General features: G+C 41.1%; 1 protein-coding gene across 2 annotated transcripts in view; it reads left to right on the top strand.

The window, feature by feature from the left end:
• The window catches only part of BFSP2 (beaded filament structural protein 2), a 44,214-nt gene extending 33,436 nt beyond the window's left edge, over window positions 1–10,778 (top strand). The window contains exons 5-7 of one of the 2 annotated variants that reach the window (XM_085629965.1): window positions 1,871–1,999; window positions 5,527–5,747; window positions 10,344–10,778. In XM_085629965.1, the coding sequence (XP_085486091.1) occupies window positions 1,871–1,999; window positions 5,527–5,747; window positions 10,344–10,347 (354 nt within the window). In that variant the 3' untranslated portion in view covers window positions 10,348–10,778. Of the gene's footprint in view, window positions 1–1,870; window positions 2,000–5,526; window positions 5,752–10,343 lie in introns of those variants that run through there. The other variant, XM_085629966.1, reaches the window with a different exon arrangement.
• Window positions 10,779–15,691: the final 4,913 nt, after the last annotated feature.

Here is a 15,691-nt window from a genome sequence, read left to right as displayed (position 1 = left end):
TTGATTCTGCTCCAAAAGTTACAGTCCAGTAAGACCCCTCCATCCTATGCTTGGAGTTTTAGCTCAAGTCAATTGGCCCTCCTGTTTCTTCTCCCTCTGATTGACCCTGGGAAAATATACCAGATGGGAGTGTAAAAACCACAACAGTGTTTAATGCATCAGGACCAAAGACTGTAGTAAATTCAATAAAAACAATCTGACCCCCATTGGTAGCATAACAACGACGAAGCAGCAAAACCTGTTTGTAAAACCATCAATGAAAAATTAAAAACCAAACGATTTAAAATGCCAAACAATCCTATTATTCATATAGGATTACAACCTCAATCAACCCTCAACTTGGCTTGGACCACACCCTCAAGAAAAACATGCTAAACTACTTGAAGTCTACATAGCAAGTAAAGCATCGATGCATACAACTACAAGGAACTACAGTCTTGCGGAGAACCCAAGCGCGTTTTTGACCTGCTCATAGTACTAAGGTCTACTCGCAGTTTTAAATGATCAGAGACTGGTAGGAGACCAGGCCACGATTAACCCACTCATCCGTGGAATTGTCATTAAAATATGGGGTAGCCTAGGAATATCCTCTCTCTCCTGCCTCATCCTCTTTGGCGTGTACATTGTACGCAATCAAGTGTAAAAACCTTGAAGGCGATATAACATCAAGGCTGTCCTTCCAGCAACTTATGAAAGACATTTGGACTTGGGTGGGAAGTGACTGGCTTAAACTATACACGGAAAGAATGTAAGTGCTGGTGGTAAATGGCAAACATGGTTTCCGGTTTGATACCCACTTGTCACCTGAGATGGGAGATCTTCCTTCCTCCATAAAATCTCTAAAAAGTCTAGAAGTAAAAATTGACTCTGAACTGCTTATTGCTGACCCAGTCGCCTGTGGTGTCTCCATCCCTGCCTTCAGCCTCAAACCTCTGAAGAAAATCTTACCAATCCTGATAGACGATGGCAAAAGAGGGGCCGTATTTGCCCTTATTGGGTCCTGTCTTGATTGTGTCAATTCCCTATATTGAAGCATTCTGTTTTACCTGCCTCACAGACTCTACGTTGTTGAGTATCCTGGTCGCTGGAGCTTGGTCTTTGGAGCCCCCAGATTACGTCATGCCCAGCACCACATTTATCAACAGCACTAGTGACTCGGTTTAGGGCTCTTTGTATTGTCCATGTATCCCTCAACTGATGCTCAGCTTCCGTACACGTATTAGTCACTTCCAAGTTTAACAGAAGCAGGCTAGGAGGACGTAGCTTCTCTGTGTGCTCGGCTATACTCTGGAATTCTTTAAGCAACAGATTTACATGTCATAAGCAAATTTAGCCCTTTTAGGGGGATCTGTGAAAACCTAGTTATTCTGTCCAGCTTTACAGATCCTACCCTTGTCAGATCATCACTTTTTATGGTCTAGCTCCAAGAAATATATGGTGAACGAACACTCTATAAATGCTTTTTAACATAACTGGTGTATCTATAAAAAAATAATTTTTCAAAAATAGATGGGGCACAATAGTAAATATTTAACTTCAAGTGCTATCCCACATTTTCAAAAAATTACTAAGTAACAACATCTACTTCAAAAGAACATGCTCGGTCGAACAATATTTTCCATTTATGTTACCTTTTAGCAATTTCTTCTTAGCATTTATAGGATCCTGAAATATTGAAAACCATATTGGCATATATATATGATCATTCTACAACTCTCAGACTACTGCATCAATAATTATGCGAAAAACTGTAGCACTTTGATGATAGACGATATTCTGACCCATTCAAGTCACCAATTGTATGATCATAATTTCCCACAAAGAGATTGTCATGGCATTATTCCCACCCTGTACCTGTTTGTATCCACAGGAGTCAGATGTTGTACCTGCAGCGCGGAGCCAGGAGGAGGCGCAGGTTGAGGTCCTGCGGGAGGAGTTCCGCGGCACCGCGTGTAAGATACAAAGCCTCCAGGCAGAGACCGAGTCCTTGAGAAGCTTGGTAAGCAATGTTCGACTCCAGGTTATTGGAGTGTCAGGCAGGAGTCAAATCTCACTCACTGAATCTCTCTGGTCACTTCCTTTGCAAGAGGAATTTTTCTGCACCATTCGCCCGTAGCGTCCACCCTGCAAATAGTGTATTTGTATTGCTTTTTAGTATTTATCTAGTCGTTCCTACCCCCTAGGTGGGACATTCAGGGAGACGTGGTAACGTCCAGTGACAGCTCACCTTGTTGGTCACTGTCAGCTGCAGCAGTGCAGTGCCTACAATGTTTTAACCCATGAGTGTGGTAGCCACAATTTTGTTCACTTTTGGTTATGCGATTTTGTTGGAAAGTCCCAGTGTCCATCACCTGAGCCTGTCTCTGCAACCCTCTTAATTTGTCATTGTTTGGTTCTGACATGTTCCTCAGAGCTGCTGACAGAAGTTACCCCCTGTAGCTTTGTGGAGTGCTGTCTGCTTTTGTTCTGAAGGACTGTCAGCAGAAGCGTGACTACCTGCTGAAAACTAGAGGGCAAAAAGTGCAAAGTAGGCAATGAATCCATAGGCAAATACCCTCAGAGTTTGCACCTGGAATGGAATTGGCACCATGATTGTAAGAAGTGCTTGTTTCTATTGTGCTGATCCATCCACAAACCCTCTGCCAGTGCCCTTGGTCAATCTTCCCCTGTGCTGTTGCCAATCCTGGATTTCAGCAAGTATTAAATTACCAGAGATTTTAACTACTGAATGTTAAAGTGAGCTAGCCCTCTAACTACCTGCTTCCATTTTGCACCATGTTTTATGTATTTGAACAATGATCCGGAAATGGAGATAATATTTGTTTTTTGGCCTCTCTCCATGGTGCAGCCCCCCCCCCCCCCTTGCTCGGGATGGTATGTGCTGCTTTTCTGCTTTGTATTTGTTTGTTGCAGGTGATCCCCTGTGCCCTTGTCTGAATCCTTGCTTAACCACTTTTTGCTATGGGTGGGCCCCCACATTTCTCCCTTTCAGTTTTAGTGGTTGACTCTCCTCTAAACCGGCTTCAACCTAGGGTTTTTGATATGATGGAGTGGTTCCCCAACCTGGTTTCCCCATAAATCTGTTAGTTTTTTTGTGCCGAGGTGTCCTCCTCTTCCCCAGCTTCTCTCCATATGCTCTTGTGCGTCTGAGGAAGAAGAAGCCCCGGAGTAAACCAGAAGGCGGGTCATGTCACTGAGATTGTGGCATCAAAATATACTCATACCTTAGTGGTTTGGGAAAATCTACCACATGAGCCAGGTCACTAAGCTGAGACACTGAACGAGTGGTCTAGTCCATGATCATGAGATATCCAGGATATAAAGTTCTATATCGTCTCAAATCGTCCCACTCTATGATTCTCCAACATCGGTAAACAATGAACCCAAGATATGGAGTGGTGCACCACCCGTTACGTGAAGATAGTTTTTCAATAAGTCATATAGTCTTGATTAGGTTGTCTTAAGGAATCCTTTATTTTCATAAGAATCCAAATACAGAAAATTGCCATCCAACGCGTTTCGTTCATATGCAATGAACTTCTTCAGGGCATAAAGTGATGTAAGGTCCTGGGAGAGAATAAACATGTAGAGTATGGCTGCGTGGGCCTCCTTGATAAGGGCCATACATGGTGTGTATATACTTGGTCAATCTGTTTCTCATGACCCAATTCATAAATCAATCCAATGCATTTTCTTATAGAGATATCCCTGATGAAGGGTGCAATGCCCGAAATGCATTGGATTGATTTATGAATTGGGACATGAGAAACAGATTGACCAAGTATATACACACCATATATCGATTTGTCTTACAACAAAAATGAATTGAAAGAAAAGCCAAAAATATAAAGATTGAAAACCACTCGAGGACTACTTGTTTTCATTACCTGGTTTAACCTACTACACCCGTTAAGGGCTTTTTGACTGTGCCTAGGAGGATTCATCCCATGGCTTAGGGATTGAACACATTTATTCAGTACGAATTACGCTCCAGGTCTGAGAGCGATACCCCAGGAGCACGTCTAACAGCATAATAACTTTTTGGAATCAATATCAACACAGAGGCTGTGCATAAGCTATCTCCATTCGCTTACCTCTATAGTCACACACAACGGACACATTCCTATTTCTGCACACTTTAGGAGGGCGCAACCAAAAGGTTAGTGATATGGACTTCATAGATCTCTGTACAGAATATATACAAATCAATGTTGATATGTGTAATGAAGAGAATGCTGAAGATGAGAACCATCAACGTGGAATGGAAACTTGGATCAACAGTATTCCCATATTTGGGCACTCCCTTAAATTATCAACTAGAATGATCTGCCTTAGGGCAGAAAGTAACGAATCAATAATGAGGCTCACACATACATTGGGTATAAATTGATTTACTTTATGCTGAAAACATACAAAGCAAAATCTGTGTCAACAATACTCTTTGACTTAAAATGTGGGAATATGGAAATTCTGTTGCCAATCTAAATAGAGGAAAAGAGTTCCTTACGTCGCTCACCCACATCCCTAGCAAATTTATAATGCACTAAGAGTTGGGGCTCACAAATATCTCTGATTTGGCTAAATGTACGCTCTTGGCACTGTGAATATAGATAGCTTTAAATAAAAAGCTAGATGAACACAGAGTTGTCAAAGATGTGCGTTGCTTGGATTGCTATATGTGGAAAATGGTCTGGAGAACATTGATCACAGTGACTTGTTTACAAATTCTACGTCTGATTCGACAGTGGATAAGACTGCTCTAAGCCAAATGTATATAAAGATAAGACTGGTCTGGGTTATAAGACAAAAACAATTATGGCAGACAATTGTCAGAGAAAGTTAGATTCCTCATAAGCTTGCTATTGATCCATGTAAGATGGATAGTAGAGTGATAACATCTGCTCTTCTGATAAATTTCCCTTGTCTACAACAATGCATTAGGTTTTTGTGCTTATTATAAGAAACAAAGAATATATGGTAAGCATTTAATGCTAAAGATGGACTTTAGAAGCTTCAGACTTGCTGTCGTGTTTTTACTGAAGCTTCTGTTTGCTTGCAGCAGTGAAGGGGTTTCCAATACCAGCAATGGTACAAAGGGATGAATTAAGTAAGCTATGGTAATAGGATGATACTTAATGGACAACTATCTTCCCTTTGTCAATCAATCAATCAATATAAACTTTATTCGGATACAAATACATATCCATAAAAGTGCAGACAAACAGCAGCATATTCACCGAAAAATATCAGCAACAAAAGGACAGTTAAAAAGAATCCAGTTGAAATTAAAATGAGTCCTCCAGTAGTACAGTGCACAAGATAGAAAGTGCAGAATCCATTAAAATGACATATATCTTAAAAGTTAAAATATCAGGGTAAAATATCTTCCCTTTGTATTACATTAGAGGATTCAGTAGTTTAACAGGTTATGCTTATACAAACAAACGTTTATGTGCTTGTGATGTTCAATGACTGTATGGCTACTTTTTCCAAATGAATTTAATATGATTACCTCTGTTGTTACAGAAAAGGGGATTGGAGAACTCCCTGCATGACGCCAAGCACTGGCACGACATCGAGCTGCAGAACCTGGGCTCTGTCATCTCCAAGCTGGAAGCAGAGCTGGAGGAGATCCGCAGAGACACCGAGCAGCAGCAGAGAGACCGCGAGAACCTGCTCAGCAACAAGATGCAGCTGGAAAAGGAGATTTCCACCTACCACTTCCTTCTGGATGGAGAGGAGAAGAGGTAGCTTGCAGCTGGAAGTGTTACTCTGATATTTATTTAAGGAAATAGGCTGAGGTGGAAATATTATTGTATCTGGTCTTTATTCCATATTCCCAGTTAAGGGAGGTAGCTCAGGGGGCCAGGCAGCAGTATGTGAGAGGTTATGGAAGGTGGGGGACGGTGAAGTTTAAACGAGATCATAGCTTTCATAAAACCCTTATTTAGAGCATGGGCGTCACTTCCCCAAAATGCCAGGGGAAGCAGGAAGTGACATTACACGCCATTTAACATTTACTTTGACTCACACACACATATGCTTACACATACACATACATTTACACACTCTCTCACATAAACAAGCTCTCACTCACAAGCATGCATACAACATAGTTCCAAAAGCATTTGCTACTTACCTTAGCTGCCCACTAGGGTCATATTCCAGCTAATTGTACTCCATTTTTTATTACACAGTGAACAATATTATTCACTATTTGTGAAATAACAAAATTGTTAGAAAACAAGGAAAGTGGGGCCCCAACCGGCATCCATTAGGAAGAGCTGCCCCTGTGTTCTAGACACTGATTTTGCCACCTCTGGGGCCAGGAGTCGCAAACGCATCGACAGGGGTCACAAGGGGCAAGCCAGGGCTCATAAGTGCGACCTATGGTGATCCCTAGATGACGACCATCATTTTGAAGTGAGCTCTTCACGATTTCCTGATTTGTGCATGACAACATGAATGGTTTCAACATGGGTGATTACAACACATTTGAATTAACATTTCAGAGTAACCCAGCATTTCCCAAGCCAATGGATGCTCATTAGAACATTGATAATGTATGTATGCGTAAGCTTAAAGTATAGGGTACTGGCAGTCCTCAATCCTTTGGTCTCAAATAGACAGCCTATGTTTTGATAGTAGTCAACCTGGGGCAGGGAATTGTACTTACACATAGAGAATACAGAGGCAGCTGGCATTACCACAGTCCCTCTTCCATTCCACCACTGGAAACATTGGGTCCAATTCACAAACCAATTATGAATATGGAAATAAGTACTGCTGGATTACTCTTAGACATATTCTTTCAAGCCTTGTGAATCGGCCCAGAACAGTCCAACTCCCCTATTAGTAAAAATGCAAGGAGGGCAAATTCCTTTCCAATTATACACTTTGTATACAAATATGCCCTGAATGTTTCCATTTTCGTCCAATTTTAGTTGTTTTAGGCTACCTATATTGGAAACAAAACTTTATAAAATCCATCCTTTGTGCTGCTGGGCTTCACTGCTGACAGTGAATAATCCTAGATGAAGTGTGAAAAGTTTCTCTGCCAGTGAAACAATAGGGCTGTCTCTGGGGGCAGGAAGGATGTGGGGAGTGATCACTGGCCACTCACCTAGGAATATGGCTGATGACAGTGAAAAGATGGTCAAAGCTGACAACTGGCTTGTGACAGGACTTTGCCCAGTGTGGCCTGGAGTGTAAGAAGCTTCTCTTTAAGGGAACCCTTGCAGACATTTGTCTCTGGGCCCCGATGGAGGAAACTTGTTCCAGTACAACTAGAGGGGTTGAACCCTGATCGCCATGGGGCAGGACCTGTGGAACTAGAAGCCCTGAAGAATGGAACCCCTGGAACTGTTGAACACAGGCTTCTGAGGAAGCTTGCACAGAGTCGGCACAGGAAGCTTTGAAAACATGAGTTGAGTAGGCTGATGGTGGGAATTCTACGGGGATTGGTTGAGGGAATATTATTAATCACTGGTTAGTGGACTGGATAAAAAAGGCACAAACCCACAAGCATCACCACATCAGAAAACTCTTTGACATGGTGAGGACTCGCCAGTACAAGAAAGATTCTGCCTGACCTGCCACTGTGGAATACTGAGGCATATCCAGCCCTCTACTTAGGCAGTGGGACTCGAAGTTCTCTCTCAATTGATGTCCTTCTGTACTGGCTCGGCGACACAAATGCAGAAGGATTCCTCCCTGGGTGGAAGAAGCAGATACCTAGTTAGGAGTGGACTTCACTCGACCCTGTAGGAGACGTGAATTTGAGGAGCTGGAACCTCTGGGAGAGAGTAGGGGCCGTATCATATATAGGGAGCACTGCGATCGACAAGGTAGGCCATTGTTTCTGCTACAGTTGTGAGCTGACTGGAGTCGAAAGTAGTTGAAGAGCTGGAGCTGTGCTATTTTACCAACTTACTGGTAAATGGTTGCTTGTCACAGGAACTTTCAAGGAATGTGCTGCTTTTGACTTGAAGCATAGCAGCATTTGTTGGCATATCTGAAGTAAACAACAGAACATAACAGGATACCACATACAAAGTAACGTAACAACACCATTAAAACATAAGGCACATCACAACAAAAGAGGCAAAACAAAACACAACTAAACCACAGTAAAACACAGCAAATTCACATTGTAATAAGGCAGTTCGAAACACAGAGGTACAAAATAAATAAGGAACACATCCCCACCACAACAAAATGCCATACAATAAATGTACACAAAACATTCTTGTCACAAATTACCACTTCTAGAATCCTGTTTTAATAATACCATGGTAAAGATGTTTGGAGCAAGCACTATATGAAAAAACCACCAAGGACAGGAAATGGCTCCAGTCAAAACGTTTTGTGGTCCCGCCCGAGGTGTGACTTTCACAGCAGTTTCAATAAGTGATCACATCATTTATTGGCCGCTAGATGGATGCAATTTTTCAAAACAAAAAATAGTTTTAAATAATTTCATATGCTGACTCCAGTGATTGAGTATTGTTTCTGACTCAAGCAATTAAAATTGTTATTAAACAACTGTCATATTTTTATTTTGGTACATCTATGATTATAATACCTTCATAGGCTTCATCCCAACTATAAGTAACATAATGGGGAGCCACAGCCAATAGGTCAAGGGAGCCGTGGGTTAAAAATGCTTGGGAACCACTTCCCTAGAATATTGATAAAATACTCTAAAGCTGTTGAAGAAAGGCACAGCCTAGCCAACTAGTTTGTCCCACCAGCAGCCGAAGTTACCCATGTCTGAATAGGCAACACAATGTTACTTCTACCAGGGCACTGGAAATCAATACACTAGCCCTGTTATTGATAGAACTTGGTGTTATATTGGATTAAAATATAGCACAATTATACCTGTATAAGGGACACTTTAAAATTGCAAATAAAAAAAGATCAAACAGCCACTATATTGGACTACAATAGTGGATGCTATGGTCATTGAAATGCCAAAATGATGATGAAATGACGTGTTTTTGCATGCTTATGAAAGACATGCCTCAGCTTAGAATGTTTTTATTAAGTTGAAAAATATATGAAAATAAGATAGTTTGGTTTTTGAGTGACAGCACAAAAGAATGTTCAGTACATGTGTGGTTTTTTTAATTTGTGATCCTTTGTCAGTTAAGCTTATGTAATCTTGGCTTTATGTCTAGTAGATAAGCAATTGTATTCGCTTAGCCCTCTGCCAGCAAATGCATTCATATACACTTAGCTCTTTGTTGAGTACTTGAATGTGCATGTGTCCTTGGCTCTTTAGTATTCAAATGTTTTAAAGATGAGGTCCATTGTTTAGCACATCCCGTACACTTATATTGCACCATACATATACAAGTGCATGCAGTCATTCAAATGTTCTCAAAAGGAGCATCTATAATATTCTCCTGAAACATCTCAGATCTATTGCCAAGGGAGCTCATTCCCCAACTGCACCCCCACAACCTGAAGCAATTGGACAACTAGCATACTCCAGATCAAGCGAGGAACCTTCAGTACTTCCATGGACATAAGCGTCTGGTTTCTGTTTCAGGGACATCTTTCAAATGTATACTAATGTGCCATTTAATAAGATAGGTTGTGTAACAACATTGGGGTGTGGGTGCAACATTGATAAGATTCTACAGTAAAATCCACATTTGTTGGTTGGCTTGCTAACTTGGGACCCAGTGTTAGGGGGGAGCGCAACACATGAGTTCTAACTTCGCAAGATGGTTTAATTATCAGGTCACTAGCACGCATATGTGCATGAGCTACACCAGTTTAGGGATAGAATGCGAGAAGTTGGCCAATATCCATTGTGTTTTTCTAATGAACCGAGCATGTGCCAAGTACCCAGCATTGTACTTATGCATTCATATGCTCTTCTATGATAGTTTCTGGCTAGCAACATTCACCAACATGCCCTGGTGGTAACCCATCATGCTACCAATTACTCACCATTGAATGTTCGCAACACCAGATTTATGATGCTCGTTCACATCGCGTTCACCGGCCAAACTTATTGCCATCTACATGCAGTCTCACCAATTAGTATTCCTGAAGTCCTTAAAACCCCATTTCCTGTGCACTATGCCTAGGTCTCTCTCTCTTTACTTTCCTTATTATCTAAATTTCCAATCTAGGCTGCATTCCAGGTGAGACTCATTCACCGACCAGGTACATTAACTATATTATTACCAACTTGAAGGTCAGTACTTTACTTACTCCACTTTCCTCAGTTGCAAAGCAACATGTAATGTCTGTTGTGGAAAATTAGGTGCAAAGCTGGGGGATGCACTGGTTCTTAGCTAACAGTCTTTTTGTGTTTTTACTTCTAGATGATTCTACAGACACCGGTCCCTGTAAAATATTCAAGAAATACAACATGTAACTTAAACTTCCTGTGGAATGGTTCTGTGATTTTCTGAGTGCAACCACTCAGCAACCCTTTTGCCAGTTTGCTTGGATTCATTTTGACTAGGGTGTAGTTTTGCCTGAGACAATTCTTTCCAGTTGACGTTCATACAGTGCACATACAGAAGCTGTTGTACTTCTCTCTTTTCGTGTGGATGGTAATCGCGCAGAATGGAGGCGGCACTCCGGCAGTGTTCAAGAATCGTCCAGAGGTTGGCACAAATGTGGCGTCATTCACCAAAATCCGAAGCTGCAAATTAATGTCCTTTATTGCAGTTACCAGATCCACTTACAGGGTTCTGTTTGCCTGCACTGTCAACATGATACTGACCTATAATTAAAAAAACACAAGCAACAGCAGTCTGTGTTATATCTTTGATGACATACAGTGAACTATTTGTGATATGTTGTGACTGTCTTTCATGAAAAGTACATTTTATTGCTTAACATGAAGCTTTTTAGACAAGTGTAGTCCAGCTATCTAAAGGATACCAAGAATGTCAGTGCTGGACTGACTGAGGAGGAGTCTGTGGACAGGAGTGGCTCCTTTTATGGCTGGATGGACTGATAAACATGTCCGGCAGCCACCCTGTAAGCAGAACAACGTGAAAGGAAAGGGTTTACAAAAATACAGGGATATTCTTGCATCCAACACGTTTTTAGTGCTATCCTAAAGATACATCACCTAAGCCCTTTTATTGCCTATCTCAACATAAGAAATAATTGACAGTCTCACTGTTGATATATTTAAAAAAATTCGAAATTTTATTAATTGAAAGTCAAAGTAAGCTTTATTGTTCAACTAATTAAAATCATCACAATGTAAATCGAATGCAATAGGCAGATAAATAAATGTAATACATTAATAAAAACTTTCTTGATGGTTAGAGATTGGAGATGTTCTATATCCAGGTCTGTCGTCTACGGAGTTGAAGTCTTTTCTTTGTGCAAATTTGCAAAGAGCTGCTTAACAGCTGACGCCACCAGCCGGTCTGCTTGTGCAGATGAAGACTGTGTGAAAGGGTTGTTTGGGATAACGTTAGGAGTGATTGCCTTGGTATGGATGTTATCAGTGCAGACAAGCAAGTGGTTTGTGTGGCCTGAGCATGGAAAGTGCTTTGTGCAAGAAGAAGGACTTATGCAAATGGTTATTTTAGCACAGCAAGTAAACTGAAGTTGCCTTAATCCAGAATTACGGTTGATGTGACTGGGAGGGTACATCACCCCATCTCCATGGGGATCAAGAGTTTGGGGCTGGTGCTTATCAACTGAGACCTTTGGTTCTGCGAAGTCGCTGCAGGCTCGGGCAGGGAGTCTTCCTGAAGACGACCATTGGCTGGAGAGGTAAGTTGGGTCCTTGGGGGATGCCTGGACACCGTCGGTTGGGACACCCAAGGTCATGGGGCGTCGGGTGCAGGGGTGTGTTCTGGCGTCTGGTTTTCTTACCAGCTACAGTCATGGTCAGGGGGAGCCTTCAGGTTGAGGCTGTAGGAGTCGGCTCAAAGCTCGAGGGAGGTCGGGGATCACCAGATACCAGTCATTACTTCATGAGGTCTGTACCCATTCTCAGAGACAGGAAGCAAAACAGGAATGCTTCACCTAACCCCACCCACCACCAGCTGGAAGCTATAAATAGCCTTCCACCACCCAGCACTTCCTGTAATCCCAGGCTGTGTCAAAGGCCTGGAATTTAGGGAGGGTGGGCAGCTTGTAATGACTGTGACGAGGACAATTTGGGCCTAGAGTAATGAAGGTTATTGGTGAGTAAGTGGGTCATTACTTCTACGTCTCTTGTCCGAGTCAATACATTGTAAGCCATGGCCACGCCATAAGGCTTTTAACATGGTACATATAAAATGAACAGCCACAATATAATGTAACACTCGGTGATGTAACTATAAATACGGTTACTGAGAATAACATCCACAACAATCATCATAATGCAAGACTGATAAATGAGTCAGTGCGGATTGCAATAATCCAGAATCAAAATTCTTATCTTCATGGAGAATGTTTTGTAGACAATAGTTTCTAATAAAGGTGCGCTCAGAAGACCATATCCCAGCTCTTCACATCTCCTACACGGGCACACTCTGCAATTCTGCCCATGATGCTGAAAGGCCTCTAGTACAGCATCTTAAACATTGTAACTTATACCCTTTAGCTTAAAGTCATTGTAGAAGTTGTCTTACTTTTACCAGGCAGCCCAAAAGTTGTAAAAAAACCCTTTTTCTGTATTCACTGGGTCTGTTGCTATAAACTGATAACTCATGTTTATATCAAATAAGTTCAACAATCTCTCTTCTTTGGAGTAGGGAGAAAGGAATGAGGATGAAAGAATGATTTTTTCATTATAATGGAATTTAGGACGGCGATTTTTCAAATGAAATGCAGAGACTCAAGATTTCATTAAAACATGGAGGCTAAAATTATGCATTATCTTTTAATTGCCACTCCTACAATTCAACACAGTCTAGAACCAGAACACAATACTCCATAAATAGTCCCATGCACAAAACAGTCCTCCTCTTTAAAATGCAGCAAAATCCTTTATTTACTGTGATTCTTCTTTATCCTCCTAGATTCATGCTTCTTATTTTTCCTTTATCTCTCCTTTTCCCATTATGACTCTAGAATAACAGAACATATTCAATATTTTTAGCAAATCCTATACATACTGTAATACTTTCATAACAACTTCAAATATCAAAACAGCAATTCTATTCATAATAATTTCCCTTTTTTCCCTCCCTTTTATCAGTTTTTTATATATATATATATATATATATATATATATATATATATATATATATATATATATATATATATATATATATATATATTACCTACTGGCGGTCGCCAGTAGGTAGTTATAGTTAGGACCACGTTTCCATAGGAAAACCTCAACATTCTATTTTGAATAACTTTGGCGCCGGTCGACGAATCCTCGCGAATTTCTCAAAATAGGTGGGGCGCTACGCTCCGCTCCTACCCTGAAAGTCTCGGGGGGATCCGTCAAGCGGGGGCTGAGATAAAAGGGGGGTCCCAAAACGCGTTTTTCCCATGCATTTTTCCATAGGACCTTTAGAACGAGCTACAGCCCGAACGGCTGAACAGAATTACTCAAAATTTGGCAGAGAGGTAGTCCCTAGGTCAAGGAAGTGCCTTTTGTAGGTTTGGTGTAAATCTGTTCAGTAGATTCTGAGAAAATAGCCTTTAAATCAATATATATATCTGAGCCCGCTTACGGTACGCTTACCGTACGCTTACGGTAAGCGTACGGTGGCGTGCGCGAGCGCGATTCTGATTGGCTCTTAGATCTTAGTAAACATTCGAATCGGCCGAAACCAGGAAGCGGCGGCCGCCATTTTCTGTGTTTCACTCTGAAAAAAAAAGAGTGAAAACAAGAAAAGGGGGCAATGAGGAGAGTTACAGACCCCCTTACATTTGTGAGGGGGTCAAAGAAGGACTGTAAAGTACAAAACAAACATTTATTGATTTTTAAAAAAAATCACGGGGTACGCGTACGGTAAGCTTACGGTAAGCGTACGGAAGAAACATGGCGTGCGCGAGCGCGATTCTGATTGGCTCTTAGATCTTAGTAAACATTCGAATCGGCCGAAACCAGGAAGCGGCGGCCGCCATTTTGTGTGTTTCACTCAGAAAAAAAACAGAGAAAACAAGGAAAGGGGGCAATGAGGAGAGTTACAGACCCCCTAACATTTGTAAGGGGGTCAAAGAAGGACAGAAAAGTACAAAAAAAACATTTATTGATTTTAAAAAAAATCACGGGGTACGCGTACCGTAAGCTTACGGTAAGCGTACGGTAAAAAAAATTAAAAAAAATAAATGAAAAGCAGATTTAAGAGTTTGCTCATCATATGTCCTCCATGTGCGCACGGTGCGCGAAGCGCATCGTGCGTTCATGGCCCATCTAGCGTAATGTGGGCACGCGGTGCGCGAAGCGCACCGCGTGCTCACTGTGCGCGCACGGTGCGCGAAGCGCACCGTGCGCGCATGGAACGAACTGCGTTAAGTGGGCGCGCACGCCACAAATGGCGTAAAGTAACTTAGCATTTAAAAAACCGTACAAATTCACTGAAAAAACCATAGGTTTCACACATGTTATAGTTAGCTGGAAATTTTACTGATAAAAAACCAATGAAATTCCCCCGTTATAGTTACTGTAGGCAACTATAACTCACGCGACCGTAATCCTCTGCTGATGACATATGTGTCTTTATGAAAAAAAAATATTTGTAATATATGTATAGCTAAAATTTAATGGAAGAAGACATGGGCAAATAAGTGTCTAAATACAGTATTAGCATCAGCAGAGGATTACGGTCGCGTGAGTTATAGTTGCCTACAGTAACTATAACGGGGGAATTTCATTGGTTTTTTATCAGTAAAATTTCCAGCTAACTATAACATGTGTGAAACCTATGGTTTTTTCAGTGAATATATATATATATATATGTATATGTGTGTGTGTATCTTGGCCACTCGTAAGCACACTTCCTGGGAGGAAATCACGAGCGCAGACCTCTTATCGTGCCAGCAGTTTTATTAATTAACAATCCCCATAACGGATGTCAGGACGCGTTTCGGCCGTCACAGCAGCCTTGGTCACCTGACCACACATCCGTGCAGACCCGGTATTTAAAGTGCAAATGCAACACATTTTTTTACATTTCTGTCATAGACATAGAAGACATATATACACGAAGAAATACTATATAAGCACAATGCGATTGAAATGGAAATTCAGTTTTCACAATTTCATGAATTATATTGCATTGCGTCTGACAATAATAAAAGCCTAAATGCATATATTAATATCAGTAAAAATACTTCAATTGCATATCTTTGTGTCACGTCAAAATCTGTCACATTAATACTCATATAAAGTGCTCACCGTGCTAAAGAAAAAAAAGCCCTAAATGAGGGACAACTTAAGAAAAAAAGAAGAAGAGAAACCACAGTAGTCCATCAGATAATATGTATGTTAAAGTGCATAAATGCCCCACTGATGAAAGGACATAAAGTGGCTAGTGCTAATCTAAGTAGAATGAGGCAAACAAACCATTAAAATCAGATAAGGTGCATAATGCAACAGTACTTGATAATCTGGTTTAACTAATGCTGCTAGTGCTTGTCAAACTCTATGTATAGTTTCAGATAAAGTGCATAATGCAACAGTACTAGATACCATAAAGTGACCAGTGCAGCTAGTGCAAAACACATCTTGGCAATCAACTAATGGAGATCA

The sequence above is a fragment of the Triturus cristatus genome, chromosome 10 (assembly GCF_964204655.1).
Source record: "Triturus cristatus chromosome 10, aTriCri1.1, whole genome shotgun sequence".
Lineage (NCBI taxonomy): Eukaryota > Metazoa > Chordata > Amphibia > Caudata > Salamandridae > Triturus > Triturus cristatus.
The sequence above is the reverse complement of the archived record's forward strand: the minus strand, read 5'-3'. Positions and strand labels throughout refer to the sequence as shown.